Genomic DNA, 23,012 nt, shown 5'->3' with positions numbered 1-23,012 from the left:
GGGGTAGTACCATGATTTATTTATCATGCTCAGTTCAAATCCATATTTATTCCTGTTTTGGTATTCAGCTCCATGGAACCTGAATCATTCATAACCACTAATGAATGTATTTTTGCACTCTGCTGAAATGAAGTGGTATTGAATCCATTTAAAAAATTGACTGGGACACAGAAAAATTAAGATGAAATGTATCCAGCTGTTTTAGTGCCCCGTGTGAGACACTCAAACATTGATTTTTCAGGACATGCATCTCCCAATCTGTCCCTTTGGAGCTGTGACTGGTTTGTGCCCTGGAGAGGACGAGTGGCTCTGTCCAGCCCTGACCCCGATCACAGGGCCCAGAAATGGGATTTGCTTCCTAAACATCCACCCAATCCCACCAGAGGGGCAGAGATGGGAAAGCATCTGATTGTCCAGGGCTCTGTTCACTCCAGGACCATTCATTCCCTTTTCCAATCCCTTCTCCTCTCTCCAGGCACCTCCCTTCTCTTGAGCATCTTTGACAAAAGGAACAATTTAAGAATAAAGTTTGATATTTTTTTTTAATTTTTTATCTTCACTGATCAAAATTATCTGAAAAGTTATAAACTTAGGATTTGAGGTTTTGAAGAATGCAATTCAAGGAGGAAAATAGTGGTGGAAAACTTGCCATATTCCTGATTTGGCAAGTTATAAACTCCTTAACAAGGTATTTGGGTGTCATTCACTGTAGATGGAGACCTCAGCTATACCCACACTATATAGATAGATAGATACAGTATATATGTATCTGCATATACACTATATATATCTATAGATACAATATATATAGATATATATGACAGGAAGTTGTGTAGTTTTGCTCGTTCCTCTAAAACCAAAAGTACTGTGCTATTTGGTCTTTTGGTTGAGAACCAAAACCAAGCAGTATGGGATTAAAAGTCACCTTAAAAGTGAACAACTTGTCTGCATTCCTACTTATCTTCTCTCTGAAAGGAACTCTAGAAGGGGGAATATCACACAAGTTTTTAAATTAAATATCAGTTCATTTTGTCCCGGCCTTGCTGTGTAGGTGTTCATATATATATATATATCTCCACAATAAATATCCTTAAGTCCTGAAGTAACAGTGATCAAAACAGTGCTGCAGATCCTTTCATTAAACAGCCTCAGGAGAGGTGGAGGGTCCCTGTTGGTGTTTTATTTGGGAAGGGACAGGAGGGATCTGAACAGACGCTTCTCCTGCAGCTTCGCTCACCAGTGACTGGAATTGAGGGTTTCAGCTGGAAATAGCTGGAAATTGGAAACAAGAGCCTAAAGGCTCCAGGCCTGTGTCATGCACGGGGCTGTCTGCTGCTTCTTGTGCTTTGTGTGGAAAATGAGGGCTTTGGAATTCAATAAAAATTTCATTGCCTTTGGCGCTGCTGTAAGAAGTTTAAATTTTGATGAGCGTTCTTGTTATTCAGATGTTTCCATGGTACTTGGAGGAGGCTCAGGGTCAAACAGGCATGATTTCTCCTAGAAGGGCTGGGGAAGGAGAGCTTAGTAAAACAGAGAAATAATGAATGTAACAGTTTTACATTATTGATGCCCAGATTAAGGTTTTTACTTCTAAAAATCATCCTCGAAGTTGCTGAGAAGGTCTGCTTTGAATGATAATCAGTAATAACCCTCTGATAAGCACTGAGTGAGCTCTGGTTTAGTTTATTACAGTTGACAAGCTTTTACATATGATCTGGTTGTCTCATTTTAATATAGAAATGTATTTTGTCATCTGTTCTTTGTCATGAGTTCCTCCTGAATTGGGAAGTTCGTGTGATACCAGAACATTAATCCCAGACTGGGCCTTCAGAAGTTTGCAGAGGATGTCCTTAGATGAAGGGTGGGCCCAATCTTAACAAAAAGGAAATAAATCTTTGGTATCTAAAATAAAAACTGGTCATAGAGGGGCTTTATTAGAAGCACTGGAGGGGAGGTGATAGTGCATAAGGTATTGAGGCAAAAACTCTCACAGAGCTGGAAACAAATTTGCAAATTTGTGCCTCATTGGTCTGCAGATGGTGTAAGTTTTCACTTGTCTGTTCACCTGCTGTGTGGAAAACCATGACAGGTTAGGTTGGAATAGAGCAAACACTCACTGGTGGGTCCAAATACTCTGAAGTCCCAAAATCACAGAATGGTTGGGGTTGGAAGGACCCTCTGGAGATCATCCAGTCCAACCAGGGTCACCTGGAGCAGGTGACAGAGGAGCACATCCAGCTGGGCTTGGAATGAATGCCTCCAGAGAAGGGAGACTCCATGATTTCCCTGGGCAGCTGTTCCAGTGCTCTGCCACCTCCACGGGAAGAAGTTCTTCCTCATGTTGAGGTGAAACTTGTGTTTCACTTTGTGGCTGTTGCTCCCTGTCCTGTCACTGGGCACCACTGAAAAGTCTTGGGAAAGCAGCTTTGCATTGATCCTTGGCCAGAATTCAGTGCTTGATCCATGCAGGGAATAGCAGAGGAAGCTCTGGCACATCCTCTGCCCTGGCTCAGGCTGCATGGGGCACCCATCACCCCCCAGTCCCTGGGGTGCTGCACAGCACCCACCCCGTGTCCCTCACCCTGGGACACGTTGGAATGACAACTGCAGGAGACTGTGCTGGTTCTGCACCTGCTCCTGCACCCTGTGGAGCTCCAGCAGCAGATCTCCCATGGGGACAGTCCTTCCAGGCCCAGGGCAGTTTGTAGAGCACAGCAGAACAGGAAAAGCAGATAGGAATTTTACATCCCAGGCTTTGGCACTGCTGGGAGTGTCTCCCCACAGCTGGGGTGTCTGAGGGCAGTTTTAACTCCCACGTGAGGGGGAATCATTTCATTTGCACTTTCCTGCACATCCTCAGCTGGGACACACCCTGAGTGTGGGGCTGAGCCTGGGAAGGGTCTGTGTGGGAGCAGAGCACCCAGGGAAGGTCTGTGAAGAACCCAAAACTGCTCAGAGGGAGAGCTGAGCTTCCCCAAGTTCTGCTGCCCCCCCCTCCCCAGGTGCTGTTGGGGTTGGTTGGGTGTATTTACACGATCACAGAGGAGTCCCAGCCTCCCTGTCTCACTGCTGATAAATGGAGCTCAGCAGCATCATCTTGGTGAGTGTTCATCCCTCTCCATGCCCTGATCAACCTCTGCCCAGCTGCCAAACTCACACACCAGAGGAGACGTAGTGCTTTGTAGTCACAGAGAATCCAAACTCAAATTTGAAATTTATTAGGGCTGTTAGAGTAATTATTGGGGTATTAGGGCTGTAAACTGGTTGCCATTCCAGGGTGGTGACAGCAATCATCACCATCAGCATTTGGTCTTATAAAGGGTGATCTCTGTAACATTGAGGGAGTTACTAAAACTTTACCAAAAGAAAAGGCACAACCAAGAAGGTTAAAAACCCAGCACATGTTCACAGTGAGTGTCCAACACAAGTTTACAGTTATATTGGAAAGAGAAAAAACCTCACCTCCAGAACCTCACCAGAAATCTCCTAATGACAAGGAAAAGAAATTATCATTCTCATGTTTATTTACAAGTAAATTAATACAAAGCTTCCAGTCACTTGCTAATAACATACAAATCTTGTGATAGTTTTTCCCAAGTCTGTCGAAGCTGGGAGCCTGCCAGGGGCAGCACAGGGTCAGAGATGGAGTGTAAAGAAAAAGGGGTGAGAAGATGGCCTGGAGCAGAAAAGTGAATTCTCACTGTCTGTGTTCTCTGCAAAATTGGAAACTTTTGTCCTAAATTATATTTTATTGGTTCAAATAGATGGAGCTGGAGGGAGGTCCTACCTGAAACTGCAGAGCTAGTGAAATAATTCAGAACAAATCCCTGAAGTGAACAGTGAGTGATCAGCAGGAGCAGATGGTGTTCACTCCACATTTCTCAGCGAGATGAAGTGTGAAATCCTGAGTTCCCAAGTGTGCTGTGTAACCTACCACTTAAATCAGCACAGTGGAAAAATCAGACGGAAGATACTTGGTCAGTGTGACAGGAGGTTTTTTAGAGATCTTTTAGGGGAGATCAGGGAAACTGTGGATGAGTAAATCCTGTGTCTGGACTAGTTAAATTGACAAGTATTGTAACAAAATGGTGTTAGATGTTTGAATCCATTTATGTGTGTTTTGTGTGGCAAAGTCACACTTTGCTACTGAGAACCTTTTGAAGGATGTTGTTGCCCTTCCTTTCCCAGAACCCCTCTGACAGTGTCCCTCACTCGGAGCCTGGAACGCCAGTGCTGGGAGGCAGAGGGAATGTCCTCCTGCAATAAAAGGGAATGAATTCATTGTTTAATAGAAAATCAGAGTGGGAATAAGGTGTTGGTTCCAGCAGTGGAGCTGGATCCCCACTGTCTGTCCAGCGTTTCTGTAGGTGAGCTGGAAAAGGAGATTTTGGGTGACAGACTTTGCTGTCCTGAGTGCATTGGGGCTGTGAGAGCAAATGCTGCCAGTGAAGAGCCTCAGAAACATAAAGAATGAAATGACAGGTGGAGTTCAGTGCCCTGCACAGTGGCTTGCACAGGTAAATACAGACTGGTTTGGGTTGGAGGGACCTTAAAGCCCATCTTGTTCCACCCCTGCCGTGGGCAGGGACACCTTCCACTGCACCAGGTTGCTCAGGGCCGTGCGAAACTGGTTCTGCTCTGTAAAATCCTGAGTGCTCTGGAGGAGGGCAGTAGGAAATGAGTGCTTGCTTCTCTTCATTGGCAACCACCAGGAGACATCACGTGGTGGTTTGGCTCCAAAACACGCAAAATTTGGTAAATTTTCTGAGGAAACATCACATGGAGCTTTAGGGCTGCTGAAGGCTCACCTGGATCCAAATAGCAGCTTTTTAAAGGCAAAATCTAACCAGGATGAGGAAACAAAAAGGTATCTCCTCTTTCTTAGGAAATCCCTCCTCCAGGGATTGCTGAATGCTGGGAGAATATCTGGAGATACATTGCTTTTATGCTTTGCTTCTGTTCTCTCCTGGACACCTGCACTTGGCTCCTCTGTAGCACCATGTGCCCTTCCCTGTGGATGGGCAGCCTCTGGTTCCCTGGATATCTGGGTGTGATTTTGGGGGAGCAGGGCATGGCAGGGGCCCCTTGGAAAGGTGGGTTCTCCCAACACTTCACACTGTTGCTGAGCAGGGCTGACAGCAATGGACAGCATTTACACTTGGTTTTGTGCAGACAGGATTAGGGGGGTGTGGATGGTGCTGCAATCCTGCCAGAGGTTTGGAGCCAGCATGGAATTAGTGTCTGAACTGGGCTGCAACTGCTGAGGCAAGTAAAAAACCATAAAATACTGCTCAGGCACAGGGTGCTCGGAGAACTCACCGTGTGTTCCTGCCCCTGGAGAACTTCCCAGACAATTCCACTGTGGGAGTGTGCACGTGGCCTCTCCTGGTCTGCAGCCCAAAGCTCCCTGTAATGAGAGCTCTGCTGGACTCGGAGTCTCCTGCATGTGTACAAGTTGCTTTAAGGGACAGTTTTATTTTGCTAAAGCTCATACTGCAAAGAAAAACCTGTTTTCATCCCAGCCTGGAAGAGGAGCAATTGATTGCTTGGAATATTAGTTAGGACAGGGCAAGGCTGGAGATGTGAGTCCTGTGTAGGAGCTCTTCCTGTGCAAGAATGATACATAAATACATGCATATATACACCCAGTATTTCTCTGTGTGTAGCTGTGGGTATTTCTGTGCTAAGCTCCTGTCTGAGGTATCCAGTTCCATGGCTGTGTAATCCTGCCTTTGCTCAAGTGCCCGAATCCAGCTGTTCCATTTTTCCTTTGGAGCCAATTTTCTGAGTCATTGATCATTTTCATTGCTCTCTTGTAAATCAGAGTTCATGTTTGCCTTGAGATGTGGTGCTCCAGGAACGCGCTCGGCCGGGGCCTTGGTGTGTGTGGGATGGAGGAGGTTTGGGAGCTGCTCTTGGGCTCCAGTATGACCAGTTCTTTCATACCAGTATGACACTGGGAGCCTTGTCCATGGTCATATTTCTGATCAAGTCCTTGCTTTTCAGGCCTTTTTCTGCAAAGTTTATTGCTATTACTTCCTATTCCATAAATTTACAATTTATTGTTTCTCCCGTTAAATGTGCATTTATTGAATTATATGCTTTTTTTTCTACTTCCTAATTGATCAGTATAATTTTATTTTATTATTGTTCTGTGCTATTAATCATCACTCTCTTCCTTGGTTGTCCTGTCATTGCATATTGAGGGTTTTCTAACTTTCTGCCTCTGAAATGTTTATTTAGGGGCTGCCTCTGAAGCAGAGTTCATGTTTGGTAATACCTGAATGGAAGCTTTTCACTGTAAATGTGAAATATTTGTTCTCACATGAACTCACCCCTGCCCTTCTCCCACCCCTGAATCCGGGCATTTCAGGACCAAACAGTCCATGGGAGCAAAACACGGACCATTAAATGCTCATTTTGGGCCGTTTTGGCTGATGAGCAGAGGTTAACGAGGTCATTAGAGAACATAAAACCCCTCCCTCTTCCTCTGCTCCATCTGGCAAAGGAGCGGGAAGGAATTCCCACTGGGAGGATGCCACAGGCGCAGAACCGGTTATAAAATATGTATTTTCTAAAATATATATTAAAAAACAACCATTTACTTAATTACATAATTTCACTGCCACGGAAACTTCCTGTTCATCAACTGCAGCTTTGGTTTTGGTGGGATGAAAATCGCTGTGCATGGAGGAGTTTCCATTTTTATAACCTTTTCGTGTCTCGGTACGCTGCTTTTTTTATATTCATTTGACACTTCTGCATTTTGTGGGCACTTTGAAAGATTCCTTTTTGTCAGCTTTTGTTTGCTATGCAAGTGTTGCAGCTGCATGTTAAGTGTGTTTTAAGGACATGACAGCCCTGCTCGGAGGTTGGGAAGACTTTTGACTTGCCTACAAGGTAGTTTTGGGGTTTAAATCCCTATTTTTTTTCAGAGTACTTATCCATATACTTTTGCTATTTTTTAAAGAAGAACATTATGACTCCTCATTTCCATTTAAAGTGTAAATTCCTCTTTTTTTTTTCCCAGGATACACTTGAAAAAACCCAACTAATTTGTACAATTAACTCATAGAATTAAAACATAGTCAAAATTCTGCAGTCAAACATCAATCCCTGCATTTTCTCTGTGTTTTGGGGGGAATGGCAGGAGGGGATGGAGTGACAGAGAGATGGTCACACTGCAGTTCCATCCTTCTTGGAAACAAACTTGCCCTTGTGAAAATGAAGTTTATAAGGATTCTAATAGGATTTGTAGCATATCCTAATGGAACAGCTTGTTCTCCCTGGAGGAGGAAATAAATTCCTCTGGGCTTACCATTTTAGGCTGATCTGAAATGGGTTTTATGGTAAAATGTCCAGGTTAAATACCACTGGTAATTCAAATTGTTAACTGAAATACAAGATAGGGATTCTGCCCCCAGCATCCACAGAAATGTGGTTATACATGGAAGTCATTTCAGCAGGAATGCTTCAGTTGTGATTGTTTGAGATACACGATGGAAATTTACCCAGTCTGCTCAGTTTATCTGCTGTTTGGGGTCTGTGAAAACTTCTGGAATTAGAAAATGCTTCTGTATTTGATGGCTGACGATATATTTGTCGTGGGCAAAAGTGTAGAGGGAAGGGGATGAGGAGAAGTGACGGGAACTATGATTTAATTGTGTGACTTTGGAAAACACACTCCTGATTTTTAGGGATTGATGGCATTTGTAGATGGCTGAGGAAGCAGAAATGGCTCCTTTAGTCTTGTCCTGGACAATTTTTATTCGGAAATTCAGTTGTTGCCTTTCAGTGCTTTGGCTGCCTCAGGCTCTTACTGAAGTTCTGACGCTGCTTCAGAGTGCACAGGAATAGTCCTGGAAGTGTCTCCATCCCTGGAAGTGTCCAAGGCCAGGTTGGACAGGGCTTGGAGCAACCTGGTCCAGTGGAAGGTGTCCCTGCCCATGGCAGGGATTGGAACTTGGTCACCTTTAATTTCCCTCCCAATCCAAACCATTCTGTGATTCTGTGACTGTTAAAGTGTTTGGACTCACTAGTAGGTTGTATTTATTTTGGGTTTGTCTGATGCTGTGCTTGAACCAATAGCTTATTTATTATTATTTATTAGTGCTTTTTAGCGAGATAATAAGTTTTTTTGAAGTATATTTGCAACCCCTGTTTCTGTAGTTGCAAATGAGACCATTCCTGTGCTCCTCATACACAACAGAGTGTTTGAAATCCATGAGGAACTGAGACACTGGGGCAGCTCCTGTGCTGGGAGCAGAGCTGGACAGTAATGCCTAGTTCTGGTTTGGGTGAAGTTTTTTAAAAAATTGCTGTAGACTTTTAGATGTTTCTCCCATCACGGTGGTCTGAGCAGCCCTGCCTGCCTGGGGTCCCCTCTGCCTCTGCAGGGTTTGATTTGTGGCTCAAGTCTGATACCAGGAGTCTCTGCTTTGGGGTTTTCCTTCTGGGGAACAGCAGGGAGGGGATTTGACTTTTGGGAAAGGTTCATGTGCATGAAATGAGTTCTGATCTAGAACAGCAGCGTTCTGATTCGGTTGCTGCAGGAGCAGGTTCACTGTGTTGTGACTAAGGAGGGTGAAAGTTGTGAGTAGTTAATGATGAAAAACTTGAGTTCTTCTTTTCCATGTGTAGTTACAGCTCAGCTTGAAGTGTCAGGTTTGGGGCTGGGAAACCACAGACCTGGGTTCTTCCCTCAGGGGTTGTGGGACTGGGAGGGAGGCTCCTCCTCTGGAGATGGGGAGGAGGAATGTCCTGAATTTCTGTCTCATCCGCAGCAGCACCGAAAGCTGAACTGAAAGGAGATTATTTCAAGTGCCCCCTGAAAGGCTCAGAATTTCTCCCTCAATGAGACAGAACAGGCAAGAGCTGCTGAGCACTGGAATCCATCTCCATTTCCTTCTGATCACCTGTACACATGGAATGGGATCCACGTCCAGCATCCACTCCTGTTCCCACGTCACTCTGGGTGCAATTCCTGTTGCACATGTGTAGTCCCTCAGCCCTTCTCTTCATTTTAGACCAGTTGGCTTAAAAAAACATTTTATTTTTTGAATATTTCACCTTTATTGGGATGTAGCTTAGAAGTTTGAATCAACTGCTGATGTAGTTTGGGTTTTGTTTTTGGTTTTTTTTTTTTCCTTTCTTCTTTTGATCACTGTTGTGATTAAAATATTTTTTCTCTTTGCCCTCCAAAAGGGTGGCAGATACTCCTGGTAGGGGCTCTCTAGGGGTGTGTGAAGTTCTGTGCCAGCATCTTGCCATTCCAGTAGTTGTTTGCTGACGTGGAGAGGGGGCTGAGCTGCCAAGTCATCTTTGAAGTTTAATTGTTTAATAACAGAACACATGATCTTCCCTTGCAAACCTTATTTTATATGGTAATTGGCTCGTTTGCTCTCTGGTTATCAATTTAACTTCTCTACCACAAACATCTGTACTGGCATTGTGTTAATGCTAAACACTGACACAGCTAAACTATGGAAGTGTGTTTGAAAAACATTTATTAATTCATTAACTGGGAAGTAATTGATAAAACGAGCACTTCTATGTTATTATCCCTTTGTAAGCAGCTTGGCATTTGCTCCATAAGCCAGAAAAGCAAAGGCACTTTGAAAAAATAATGTGTTTCAAATTCTTAATCTCCTAAATCTAAACTAATTGAGAGCAGGTAATAGGATATCCAGTTAACTTTCATTTTTTGTGGCAAAAAATGTGAATCCTATGATTCAATATTAGTGCCCCTTTCTGGATGATGTCCCAGATTGAAGCCATACCAGTTGCCAGAGATATTTGAGTACTTTCCAAATGTCTTCATTACAAGTTAAATATTAGTGGAGAAAACAGAAATCATCCCAGAACTTTACTGGGTTCAGTTTTGGGTTTCAGTTCTTCCCTGTGAGGGTGGAGAGGCCCTGGCACAGGTTGCCCAGAGAAGCTGTGGCTGCCCCATCCCTGGAAGTGTCCAAGGCCAGGTTGGATGGGGCTGGTGGAAGCTGTCCCTGCCCGTGGCAGAGGGTGGGATGGGCTGGGCTCTAAGGTCCCTCCCAGCTCAAACCATTTTGGGATTCCATGATGAGTTTTCTAGACAAGTTTCATGTTTTGACAGTGAATGTTGCTGGCTTGTGCCCCTCAGGGTTCCTGTGACAAGTTTAATACGTGGCCAAGGAATTCAAATCCACCTGTAACGAATGTTATGAAAATAGAAGCATTCGTACGTTCGTGGAAAAACGAACTTTTCCAATATTTATATTCCCTTCTTCCAGCTCTGCCAGCATTGCAGGAATCGATATGTGTGTGTGTGTGTGTCTGAATACATGTGGAGACAGAGATGGAAAGGAAATGAGAACATAAACTATTGATCAAGCAGGCTGGAACAAAATGACTCATTAGTTAAAACCGGCTAACGATGAGCGAGCAATGATCTGTCTGGGGCTGGCAGCAGGATGATGCATCTGGGAAGGGACAGGCAGCAGGATGGATTGGGGCAGAGATTTGCTGTAGTGCTGACACCCTATTTATGCCATTTTTCAAGCCACTGGTGAGACACATCTGAAATTACATGTAAATGATTGAAACTCGGCGGGCTGGGAGATGAATGCAGAGGGTTCTGAGGAAACACAACTTGTTGAGCCGGGCAAAATCAAGGGATGTGGGAAGGGAGGGAGGAATGGTGCAGCTCGCAATAAATAAAAATGCTGAGGATAAATGCCAGGGAGGAATAAAAAAATAAAAAATAATTCTCATAGGGAATAAATAATAGCAGTTTTGTGACAAATAAACTCAGAAGAGAGCTTTCGGTGTCGGAATTGTAGACGGGGATAACCATTGGAGAGTAAGCCCAAAAATACATGAATTAAGGTGGGATTGATGGAGTGTTTGGTACATTTGGGGAAAGTGGATGTGAAGTGCATGTCTGAAGTCACAGGCAGCTGGGCTCAACCCCAGATTTTTGCTCCTGTGGGAGAATTTGAGCAGCTTTGTGTAGATTTGCACTCTTATCTGAGAGTTAAACCACCTTCTTTCTATAAATAAATATTTCTGTTTATTAGTGTTCTCCTAATTAATTTATAATCCAAAACAGAGGGATTTTTGGGGAGCTGCTCATCTCCATCTCTTTGTTTATAAGGTATTAAATCCATTTACAGACCTTTGCCATCATTTCAAGGAAGAAGTAAAACAAGGTTTCCATATCTCAGCATGAAATAAATCCCCTTGACAGGCCAAGTGTGTAAACTGTTTGTCTAAACTCCATGGCCCTTCCATATTGACTTTCTTTGCTAAATATTAAAGGGCAAAGGGCTGCTTTGGGCTTTCCTGGAACTCCAGCCATCAGAGCTGCCAACACAAGGAAGCAAATGCCCTTGTGTTGGGAAGTGTAGTGAAAACAAACAAATAGGTGGGTGTTCTTTGTAGCAGGTGATGCTCACCCAGTAAGGGCCTGCTGAGTGAAGGGGTGGAGAGGCCTCACATGCAGCTGGAGGGTTCTTGGGGGCACATGTGTGTTCACAGACAGCCTTTGTCATGTCTCTGCATTGGTCACCTGGGGCTTGTGTTGCCAAACAGTTCTGTATCTCTTGAGTTTTTATGGATTTTAAATGTCTTGAATTTAATTATTCTCATTCTGAGGACTTAAGGACGTGTTAAAGGCAGCCAAGGCCCAGAGGCACCACCTTTGGTGCAGGTTGTTAGTGAAGGACCCGTCTGTTCTGCTGTTACCAGATACACAGCTTCACTCACAGGTGTCTGTGAGGTGTTGTCAGTGTGGGCCAGAGGCACAGGGATGCACCTGTACATGGAGTCTCCTTGGCTTACACACACCAGAGAAGAAGCTCTTTGGATCAGTGCAGCACCAGCTGATTGATAACCTGAATTTCTTCACAGGAACACAAGGCAGTGGTGCCCGAGGAAAGTTTCATCTTAAGTTTTGTGTCCATTCATGTTTAAAAGTCTTTTTTAATATAATTTTAGCTTTTTTTTTTCCTGTTGACTTAAGTACTGAGAACAGAGGACTCCCTGAGGTTTAACTTTACACTTTATGCATCTTGGTTTGATTTCTTCTTTCTTGTATTCTCAAAGAGGCCATTCCAAATTCAGACCATTGGCTGGATGGTTTGGGCTGGAAGGGACCTCGAAGCTCATCTCATTCCAACCCTCTGCCATGGGCAGGGCCACCTTCCACCAGACCAGGTTGCTCCAAGCCCCGTCCAACTTGGCCCAAATGCAATTGTGAAAGAACTCAGAGTTTGTACCAGCACCTGTCAAACCCTGAGCTACAAATCTTTGCTGCTGCTGGAGTCCCCACAGTCACCCCTGTGTGTGAGGTGTGTTTTTCTGGGTGCTGACACCATCTTCTGTCCATCTTGCCCTTTCCCTGCAGTTCCCCCCGAGTTCCTGAAGCGACCTGCCAACATCTACGCTCACGAGTCCATGGACATCGTGTTCGAGTGTGAGGTGACCGGGAAACCCACCCCCACCGTGAAGTGGGTCAAGAACGGAGACGTGGTGATCCCCAGTGACTACTTCAAAATTGTTGTGAGTAAATTGTCCATTATGTGGGTTTTTAAGCTCTTGACCTGTTAGTTCTCCTATGTCTGTTCATGAAAACTGGGTTCTTTTATAGGAACTGCTTCCTGCTTTTGCCCTTTTGATGTTTAGGGCCTGGAAGAGAAATGGTTTGTTGAAACCTTTAATGCATGTTGCTTATGTTGTATGAGTTGATGTCTTAATAGCTTAGGTTTTCCACAGGAGACAGACAGAGTGCCAAAAGGCACTGTCCCAGTACAGGCTCACCACGACCACTGACTGTGGGTTCTGCATTGTCTGTGCTCCATAAAAATTACAATTTCAAGCTGGAGGTGAAATACAAATATAACTGAGCTGTGGATCATGAGTTTTGGCACATGGGTACTTCCAGAGGAAATTTTAGATGTAGTGCAAGTCATTATTGAGGCCTAGTTGAGAACTTAATGGCTGTATAATTGGGTGTACCTCAGGTTGTGGGGTTGTAACAGGGAGCTCTGCACTTCAGTCAGTGCTTAAAATACCACCAAAATGGCTGGGAAATGTGATGCTTGAAAATGATGCCACCAGTGAGAGCTGCTGCTGCTTTGGATACCCTCTAACCTGAGGATTCAGTGCAAAGGAGGTGAAATCCAAACACCCTGTTCCTGTTGGAAGTTCCTCCTGTCACAGTAAAAGTGCCCAAATGACACCATTGTTTTGGCAATTGCAGCCCTTTTTTTTAAGCATTGTTTTTTTCCCCTTTACTCCTCAGAAAGAACATAACCTGCAAGTTTTGGGTCTGGTGAAGTCTGATGAAGGATTCTACCAGTGCATTGCAGAAAATGATGTTGGGAATGCACAGGCTGGAGCCCAGCTGATAATCCTTGACCTTGGTAAGATAAACTGGGACAGCAGAGAGCCAAAAGATGGGGAGGGACATTCCAAGGGACATTTTCCACAGGATGGGTTATATTTGTAACTCAGCTAGAGCAGGATGATTGTCTAAAATCCTGTGAGTGATTCAGCATCATCTTGTGTACACTTAAAGTTACTGAGGGGGAATTAAGGAATTCTGTAGGATTCACCCTGTATTTTGGAAAATATTTGGTGCAATTATAAACCATTAAAATATGGCTGCAGGCTGAGATTTAAAAATAAGAACAGAATAGCCAAAATGAAACAAACCCTGAAATCACAAACCTGAAAAAGCAGCACTTATGGAGCCCACCCCAAATCAAGTATTTTACATCAAAGTCATTCCAGTGTTAGAAGCTTTTTTTTCCTGCTTTGAGTGTAAAAAATATTTGACTTTGTCATTTCTGCAAACTACAGCTGCACATTTGTTGAGTTACAGCTGCAGCTTAAGATAAATATTTATTATTGTGCTCCAGTCAGTGGAGTTACTGCCAGTGCTCACCTTGCAGTGCCCTGCATGGTTGGGATGGTGAAGGAGAGTAATTAAGATTAAAGACAAAAAGAAAGATAGTACAAATATCATTACTAAGGCATCAGCTTGTTTGGCTCTTTCAGGTCACACAGTTCTTAAAAATAATTTCTAAGAGCCCAAGGAAGAAAACTGAGAGTGAGAGGGATGAGAGGAAAGATGAGTCAGACAAGAAAACATTAAACCCATAGTTTAGGGGGGCTTTTATGTTGCCTTGGGGGGGGGATGGTTTTAAAATTCTAATTTATTTCTTATTTGGATGGAGAGGATTTAGGAGAAACAGTCTTAGGTGTGGTTGGAGGACTGAGGGAACCTCACACTTGGAATTCGAACAGGTGTGAGTCTGCTATCCCTGGGTTTGTGCAGAGAATAAGCTGTCAGGAGTGTGCCATAAGGAGAGATTTCCCAGTTATTTTCTAATTGTTTTGTAGAGTAGCTGTGCTCTTACAGCTCCTTCTCAACTCCTGTTTGGGTCTGGGTGTGTTTCATTGCTGGCTGAAGAGCTGCAGGTACTTCCCACAATTATTTGGGGAATGCAAGGTGCCCTCTCCTGGGTTCAGTAGCTTTAATGCCATGGAGCTTTGGGATTCCAGCCTCTGAGCAGGGTTAGGCATCTGGATCCAGCACTGCTCCACTGTCATCAGGTTGCCAGAAAAATTATTAAAAGTGATTTAATTTCTGCTCTGTGTTAATCACCTGAGTGGTTTCCAGGTCTGTCAAGCGGAACCGTTATTCCATGTTTTCCACGTTTGAAAAATACTGAATAATTAATGGCCTTGGGTTTTGAAGCCCTGCCCAGGCTTGTACTTGCACCCAGTTCCCAGCAGTGGTTTATAAATGACTATTACTGTTATTCCTGGGGTTCCTGTGGTTTCTCTCCTCTTCCTTTCCCTCTGCTGCCCTTTGCCCGGTGGTTTCTCCTTCCTGTCCTGCTCTGGCAGCTCGTCCTGCCATCCTGAAGGGCTTTGCCTTATAATGCTGTCCTTTCTCTTTTGCATGCTGCCAAAGGATGTGGATCAGTGGTGGACTCTCATTTGGGTGTAAAGATACCCCTGAAGTTGTATGGCTCTGCTCCCTGCCCTGCAGTGCCTTAGAAATGCACCCCTGGGACACTGAGCGGGTTTGGGTGTTGTTCTCCAGCACTGGGAAAACCACATGGGACAGCTGTGAAAGTACTTGGAGTTGTGCTGTGGAGTGGTGGCATAAAAAGGAGTGCAATGAGGAATGAATGTGCCGTGTCTCAGCTGTGATACATGAAAACTGGCATTTCCAGTTGGAGAAAATACAGATATTTTATTACCTTCTCACAGTGTATGAACAGCGAAGAAGGAAAGTGTTCAGGGAACGAGGGAGAAGGTATCACATGTAGGAGTTCTTTCATGACAGCAACCTTGGTATGAAAATTCAAAACACTAATTTGAGCAAAAACTATTCTGAACATTTCAGTCATTAATTCAGAAAGCTTTTTTAAAATTTATTTCATACCTAGTGATGAGAAATACCAACTTCGTCAATTTGAGAAGTAATTGCCGTGAAAAACTGTTGACTAAATGTGAAAAAGTTCTTCCCAGTTAGCAGTGCATCCCTTCCCTTGCTGTTCTGTTTGCTCCTTCCCAACTGGAGCTGGCAAACTCTGCCTATTGACAAACTATTTCTCCTTAGCCCTTTTGCTTATCAAATTGATCTCTAATGAGTTAAATGGAAATGAGAAGCCCGAGGGAGTTTGGAAAAGCATTTACCTGCTACCAGGAAAGGTTTCCTGTGTTTGGGCAGATTTCTGGCATTCAGGGAGCAGGAGTTTGGTGATTTGCCTGGTGCCCAGTGTGTGTGTGTTGGGCACGGCCCAGTCTGTGTGTGACTCTCAGCTGCTACAACAAGATTAATATAATCCTTGTTCAGACATAACTTGCTTTTAGGTTGGGCTTTTTTGGGTTTGGACTGAGTTCTGAAAAGCTTTTGGTACATACAAAAGTTGTTTGTGGAAACTACAGAACAAAGAGTTGACTGGCTAAATTGAAAGGCTTATTGGAGGGGCTTTTCTTTTCAACTTTGGTAGTTCTGTTAATAAATTTACACTGTACTTGGAAATGGACTGGCTGTGCAGAGTCCACAACTCTTGCTTTTTCAGGAATACGTAAAAGAATTGTGGCATTGAGAGGAGAGATTTCTAGGACAAGTCTTTATAATTGAGAAGGTTGGGAGGGGAGGAGGGAGGAGGATTCAGGTCAGTGGTCTGAGTTAAATCCTCTTTATCCCCTGTACTGAACTTCAGGTGTAGAATTCTGCAAGGGAGACGAAGAGCTTTCCAAATATTTTGGGATTTGAAGTTGTGTCCCTATTTCTCAGATACTGACCTTCCCCTGGACACTCAGTTTCTTTGGGAATCTCACTGGAGTTGTGGCTCTGCTTTTTAGGGGGAGTTTGAGAGCTCCCTCCAGGAAGGGAAGTTCCTCTGCACTTTGTCAGTCTCTGCTCCTCTCTTTGCCTCATGGAGTGAGAGATGAGTGATTTGATGTCCTGCAGATGCCCCCATGGAGAACTCAGCATATCCCAGTGAGAAGGAAGAACTTTCTCAGCACCCTCAAATCTCTCCTTGCCCTTTTTTACACAAAACCAGCTTTTTTTTGCTTCCAGTCCTCATTGGCCAGCCCAGTTATGGACCAGATACACCAATGCTCACTCCATTATAGCAAAGCTATTTCTTGTCATGTTACCTGTGTGTGGTCTGTGAAAAGCTCTGTGGTGGAGGTGTGGGGGTTCCCTGCTGGAGGTGAAGTGCTGGTGACATGAGGGGACATTGAGCCAGGCCCTGTAACCCGGCCCCATCCAGGGAATCTGGGGCTGCTCAGCACTGCCTTTGGGGACTGCAAAAGAACAGGTGGCAGTAGGGATGGGGAGAGAGGCAGATGGTTCCCTGTCACCCCCATGAAAGGCATCTGACAAGTACTCAGGCACTCAGAAAAAAAAAAGGAGTGATGCTTGAATGCTGTGTAAAGAAAATCATAGACTGTAAACAAATATGCCAGTTATGTGGAGAACAATTTCAAAACATCATTTGGAATGCACTGTGTCACCTCCAGAACTCTCAAGTGTGGTTTGTTGTGGGGTTTCTGTACTTTTATACTACAGAAGTTGGTTTTTTTCCCTGTATATTGTGAGGTTTTGAGAGTTTGTACAGGAGTGAGATCTCAAGGAGTGAATGGGATATGCTGCTGGTGTCCTGTAGGACACCACGTCGGGATTGTTTGTGGTGGAACTATCCATTTCTTTAAACTTTTTCATGAACAAAGGCTTCTGTCCAAGCAAGGGTATCCTGCATGTGATTTACCATTCCAGCATGGGAAACTAGGACGAGGAATGAGAAGGTTTTAAGTAGTTACAGTGCTGTGAGGCCTTTGGGATCGCAGAGACATCTCGGGAGAGCTCCAAGGGGTGGAGGAAGGTTCTTTAGGAAGGAGGGGGCAGGGAAGCAAGGAAGAGGGTCACCCTCCAGGATTGACTCCAGTGAACTTTCAACTTGGAGAGAGTGATGAGCCAGCCTGGAGCTTTTCCACAGGGATCAGGGAATGGAAGTGTGTGTGTGTCTGCTGGAGACCATCGAGGGCAAGGAGTAGGTGAAGCTTCTTTAACACGACTGCAGGTTGCAAGTCCTGGTTTGTGTGTGGGTTTTTCACTGTGCTGTGTGTTGGGGTGGGAGCAGGGGAAGGAGTTTTGGGAGCAGGCTGGAATTCCTTGTTGCAGGCTGTCTGTGTCTGGCTGGTGAGTGGAGGTGGAACTGAGAATTACAGCCTGAAACTTCCAGACAGGAGGTTTTGGCTTGTTCAGGGATATTTTTAGTAGGTTCCCATGGGAGACTGTGTGAATGGACAGGAGGGAAACCATTTGCTCCTGAAGGACAGTCTTCTCAAAGCACAGGATGGTCTCCTCCAAAGTGCAGGAGTTGGAGCATGTGTGTCCAGGAGACCAGCAGGGATAAAGAAGGAGCTCCTAACTGGGCTCAAACACAAAAAGAAAGTACACAGAGTTTGAAACTAAAGGCAGAGAAATGAGGGATATTGCCTGGATGTGCAGGACAGAACTGGGAAAGACAAAGCTCAGCTGGAGCTGGAACATTTACAGGGAAGGTTATGGAGCAAATCCCCCTGGAAGCCACATATGAAAGAGATGGTGGGGAAAATCCAGCATGGATTTACCAAGGGCAAATTTTGCCCAACTATTCCCGTGGCTTTCTGAGATGAAATGGTTGGCCCTGTGGTGGAGAGGAGTGGAGATTGTTTACTTTGCCTTTGGCACTCTTTCCAGTGGTATCCCTGAAGCTGAACTGGGCACATACAGACTGGATCAGGTGGATTTTGGGATGTGTGGAGAGCTCCCAGTACCATGGGGAGTGGGGGGAAGGATGAGCAGCAGCCCAGGCCATGGGGCATCACCCAGGGCTGGATCCTGGGACTGGGAGGTGTCGTGTCTTCCCCAGTGATGGGATGGGGAGCACCTGGAGCAGGGCTGTGGGTCCTGCTGGAATGGGGGGGCAGCAGTACACTGGCAGAGAGGGATGGGCCGGGCTGGAGGTGGGGCTGGGCTGAACTTCCCAGTTCAGCCCCAACAAATGTGGAGCCCTGAGGGACTCCAGGTGGTGGGAGAGGCTGGAAACCAGCAGAAAAGGACTTGGTGGGGTGGGCAGGAGCTCAAGGGATGTGATTTCTTTCCCCTTCTTGGCCCTGGCCAGGCCACATTAGGACAATTTTAAGCTTCCCAACAAGGAAGACATTGGCATAGTGGAGCCAGTGGAGACCTACCAAGAAAATTTGGGAGCCATGTGCTGGGATGTGCTGTGACTCTGAGAGAAATGAGTTTGATTCATCCTGAACAGTGTCTTCCTGCTCAAACAGGGGTAGAGGGACAGAGCAGGTAGAGGTGGAAGACTGCAAAAAAAAGGGAATTTCCGATAGGAAGAAGCGTTTTCACGGTGAGGATGGTCCAAGATTGCCCAGGGAAGGTTGGAAATCTCTGTCCTTGGAGATATTTGAGACACAACTGGACAAGGCCCTGAGAGACCTGGTCAGGGGTGGCTCTGCTCAAGGGAGGGGTTCAGATGAACTCCTGAGATCCTCCAAACCTCTGTGTTTCAGAAGCACTGAGGGTCTGAGCTGTGTGGATGGACCCTCTTTGTCTCTGTGTCTGTATTTTTAATGTGACAGCCAAATCAGGACAATTTTGTGGTGTGCATTTCCTGCTGATCTCCTTAGGAGACACATTAATGTCTGGTGCTGGTGGCAGTTGGACATTACAAACCACATTTGATTAAAGTCTGACACCACTTCAGTTGCTCTGTATGGTATTAATTCCTCCACTGAGTTACATTACGTGAATCCTAATTCTGAGGGAGTTTTAAAGACATCATTTATTGACCTAAATTGGTGCTTTCTTTGTGCAATTGAATTCTGTCCAGGCCTGTTGCTGCATGAATAATTTCATTTTCTGTGGGTATTTCTCTGCCAGGGTTTGGCTGTGAGCTGTCTCGAGGCTCAGAGCACTGACAGGAGGTGGGGAGGGCTGGGATGGGATGGGATGGGATGAGATGAGGACTTCTCTGACCCTCAGCACGGTGGAGAACATCAGAAGTGTGATCCGAGGGTTCTGGAGCCAGCACATTTCAGCTCAGATTGTGCTGCAAATGTGTCATTTCTGTCCTGCAAGTGGCACTGGACTGTTTGAGGTCACCTCAGGCTGACACAGACTCGGAGATTCGTGGGTCCCATTCCACACATAGGGAATGGGACCTAGGGAATTTCAGCTCCCCTACCTTGACACCAACAAAAGATTCCCAGGTCTAGTTGGATGTCAAATGTGATGTCAAAAGCCTTATTTAAATCAAGATATATGAATTACTCTGTGTTTTCCATAATGATAAGTTCCATTGTTCCATTGTAGGAGGCAGAGATAAGTTCTTTTTGACAAATTTTGGCTTCTGCTGAAAGAAATCCAAAAGTTGGCACTGTCAGGCTTGTGCTCTGATTTGAAAAACCCAGTTACACTTTTGGGTATTTGCCAAATTGCATAAATATAACTGATACCCTTGCCTGGGTCAGGCCCCGAGGCTGACACTTCACATGATACTTCAGGGCCCATTTTGGATGATTTCACAGATATCAAATGTAACTTCTTGGGCTCCCACTTCTGACAGAGGTGATTTTTTAGCGTTTCTTTGAGTCAAATATTGTGAATCAAGACATTTAGTGTTGTTGTCAAGGTAATCCAGTAAAAACCTTCTCAGTCTATGGAATTCTGTGGAGTTCTTGGAGACTATAGAAGTACTTGACAAATCTGCAGGGTGTTGTGGATGAAATGCCAGAGCAAGATAAAAAGGGTTCATTGAATAACAGAGGAGGACTCTGGGTGTTCCTCCTGCAGACTCTTCTGTTTCTGCACTCAGACAGAAATGTCTTTGTGTTCTTTCTGTCTTGTACAATTTTATGTGTCTTAATGGAAGGCAAATGGAAAGAGGTCCCTGTGGTTTTCAGGAGTGGCTTTCATGAATCTTAGAGTCCACCAGGGAAGAAATGATTTGTAGACTAAAACAGAATAGTGAGGCTGCAAAGCCTTGCAGACAAAAATTCACGTTTTCTGTCGGGAGGTAAAAGCACTCAAAGGAAACGGATCGTGGATTTTGGGGGAGCGGGAGATGGTGACAGACCTGGCTTGGGACTGGAAGTTTAAGGTCCCTTCCAACCCACACCATCCTGTGGCAGCAGGTCTGTGCTAAGAGCACCCAGCTCTGCTGGACTGCAAACTGGGGAACTCTGAGAGACCCAGCTGGTCTCACAGGGGGGGAAGATCCAAAACTAGGAGAATGGAAAATGCAGCGTGAGAGGCATCATAAGAGACAAGAGGAGCAGGGGAGTTCCCTCTCTGCACTGTCTGTCACATGCCCACAATATCCACGTGGGTTTTCACTCAGCACACGTAAAGGTTTGTCCCTGAAAAGCTTTAAGAGCAGCAATTGTAAAATCCTGACCCTCCCGCTGTTTGAGGAGCAGTGGCAGTGCTGGTGCCACAGGAGGTGAAAGTATTCCCAAGTCGCTGCCTCAATCCCAGTCTTAGGGAATCAAACCAGCCTCAGATGGTAGAGGAACAGCTTGGAAGTCTCATTTGTAGAGTTGTGTTTCAGGAACATAAACAGCATCTGAAATCACAAACTGACTTCAAACAGTCAAACCCAAAGCCAAACTCTGAGAATATTTTGTGCTGGTTGTGTACACTTGGTTGCTAATTTTCTGTAAACACAGCAGTGTGTTCTCCTCTTTAGTGCTGAAAGAGTTTTTTTTCTGGTTTAATTTTGATGTTAATTTACATTACTTAGCTATTATTCCTCAGGGAAAGGCAGCATTTGTGTTTCTCATGGCGGCATGTCTGTTCAAAATGGCCTGGAAGCTATTTGAATTCAGTAAGTTGCATTTCTTGACTCAATCCCTGTTTAATAAATGACCTTTATTTATTCCCTCTTTATGGGCCCTGCTTATATATAGTCTTATTGAGAAGCTGAACTGATTAAACCACCCTGGATCTCAAACTTCCTGAATTTTAACTTGATGAATCGAGAAACTAAACAGTTCTCATATCATGCACTCAGTAGCCTATTCATGTTTAAAGCTGGCATGAGCTTTGAATAAATTGCTCTAATTTAGATTAAATTAGTAATAGATTAATGTTTGCCAGTGTGCAGTGAGTTGCAGGAAGGCATAACAGAATTTATAGGAGGCTTTGATTGTGCTTATTAGTTTTCATTTCTTGTTTTATGACTGTATTTACAGTTGACTTGGCAAAGAAATTTGAAAGCTCCTGATGGAATTCACACCGGATCGTGTGCACCGTGACTTCAATTTAAGTCTGCTTGGCACAAATATGGGTTGTGGTGATGCTACTTATGCAGCTGAGCTTCGAAACACTTGGACTGTCACCTCTGTAATTTTGGTTTTCATGAGGGGAATTAATGGTTAAAAGGTACTTGGGTTTAAATTCTGTGTCATGTTGCGAAGAGGAATAATAGGTAAGGAGTGTTGGGTGGGGGCAGAGCAAGAACCTGGAGGAGCAAAAGGCTTCCAGGTATTATTCAACACACATAAATCCGTGTTTTCTGTCCTTCACCTGAATTTATTCCATATTTATTGTCCCATTGTGTGAGTGGAAGGAGGTAGGATGTGTATACGCTGTGCAACGACTGGGAAAGAGGCTGGAAGGTTTTGAGTCCGTTTTGTCTCTTCTGGCTAATCCTGAATTCCCAAGAGAGTTCCTCACTCCAGTAAAAATCTCTTTGCCAAAGGGTAATATCAGCAGATACACTTACCTCAATATCACTGAGCAAATCCACCAGTTCCAGTGATGCTTGTGCTCCTATTTCATGTGTTCCTGGAGCCTGGCTGGGCAGTGTATTGTCAGGAGGGAGCTCACTGGGAACAAAGCAGTGCCGCTCTGGAAACACGAGTGTGTTCAGTGGGAGCAGCTACAGCTGTTGAGTGATGGTTGATGGCTCCTCTGCCTGCATCTGGTTATAGGGGAAAATGCAAATAATCAGGGGGAAGAGCACTGGCTGCAGGGTTTTGATGCTTCAGTGTATCTCGATGGCTGTTTGCTTTTAGCGGTTTGTGCTTTTTTCGTTTTCAGATGAGCGCAATGGCAGGATTAGCTGTAGCTTGATATCTGTCACGCCTGCCCAAGGCATTTCCTCTGCCTTTATTCCTCATATCAAGGGTTGTGAAGATTGACAGAAATACCCTTAATTTGTAATTGATCCCAGGCTCGTGTTGGAAAAGGAAAATATCAGATTTTGTCAGTCTCGCACCAGCGGAGAGAACAAACGTGTGGATATGGCCTTAATTGGTTGCTTATATTTCAAAGTTGCTAAATTATACAGTAATAGCAGAGACAGCTGAATGCCATTTGGAGTAAGAGGGAGAGGATTGGTTTACAGTTTGGTCACATGTGTAATAGGACTCGTACGCTCCAATATGTGAAGCTGGGAGAAGCCTCTCCTGGTGTCACTTATTTCCCCAGCAGCCTTGAC

At 44.7% G+C, this 23,012-nt stretch overlaps 1 protein-coding gene across 12 annotated transcripts in view; it reads left to right on the top strand.

Moving 5' to 3' along the window:
- NEO1 (neogenin 1) overlaps positions 1–23,012 on the top strand; it is a 169,824-nt gene that overhangs the window by 91,753 nt on the left and 55,059 nt on the right. For all 12 annotated transcript variants that reach the window (XM_064668564.1, XM_064668563.1, XM_064668559.1 and 9 more), the window contains exons 6-7: positions 12,383–12,537; positions 13,280–13,400. In XM_064668564.1, the coding sequence (XP_064524634.1) occupies positions 12,383–12,537; positions 13,280–13,400 (276 nt within the window). The remainder of the gene's footprint in view (positions 1–12,382; positions 12,538–13,279; positions 13,401–23,012) is intronic.

The sequence above is a fragment of the Pseudopipra pipra genome, chromosome 12 (genome assembly GCF_036250125.1).
Source record: "Pseudopipra pipra isolate bDixPip1 chromosome 12, bDixPip1.hap1, whole genome shotgun sequence".
NCBI lineage: Eukaryota > Metazoa > Chordata > Aves > Passeriformes > Pipridae > Pseudopipra > Pseudopipra pipra.
This window is presented reverse-complemented; position numbering and strand designations above follow the sequence as displayed.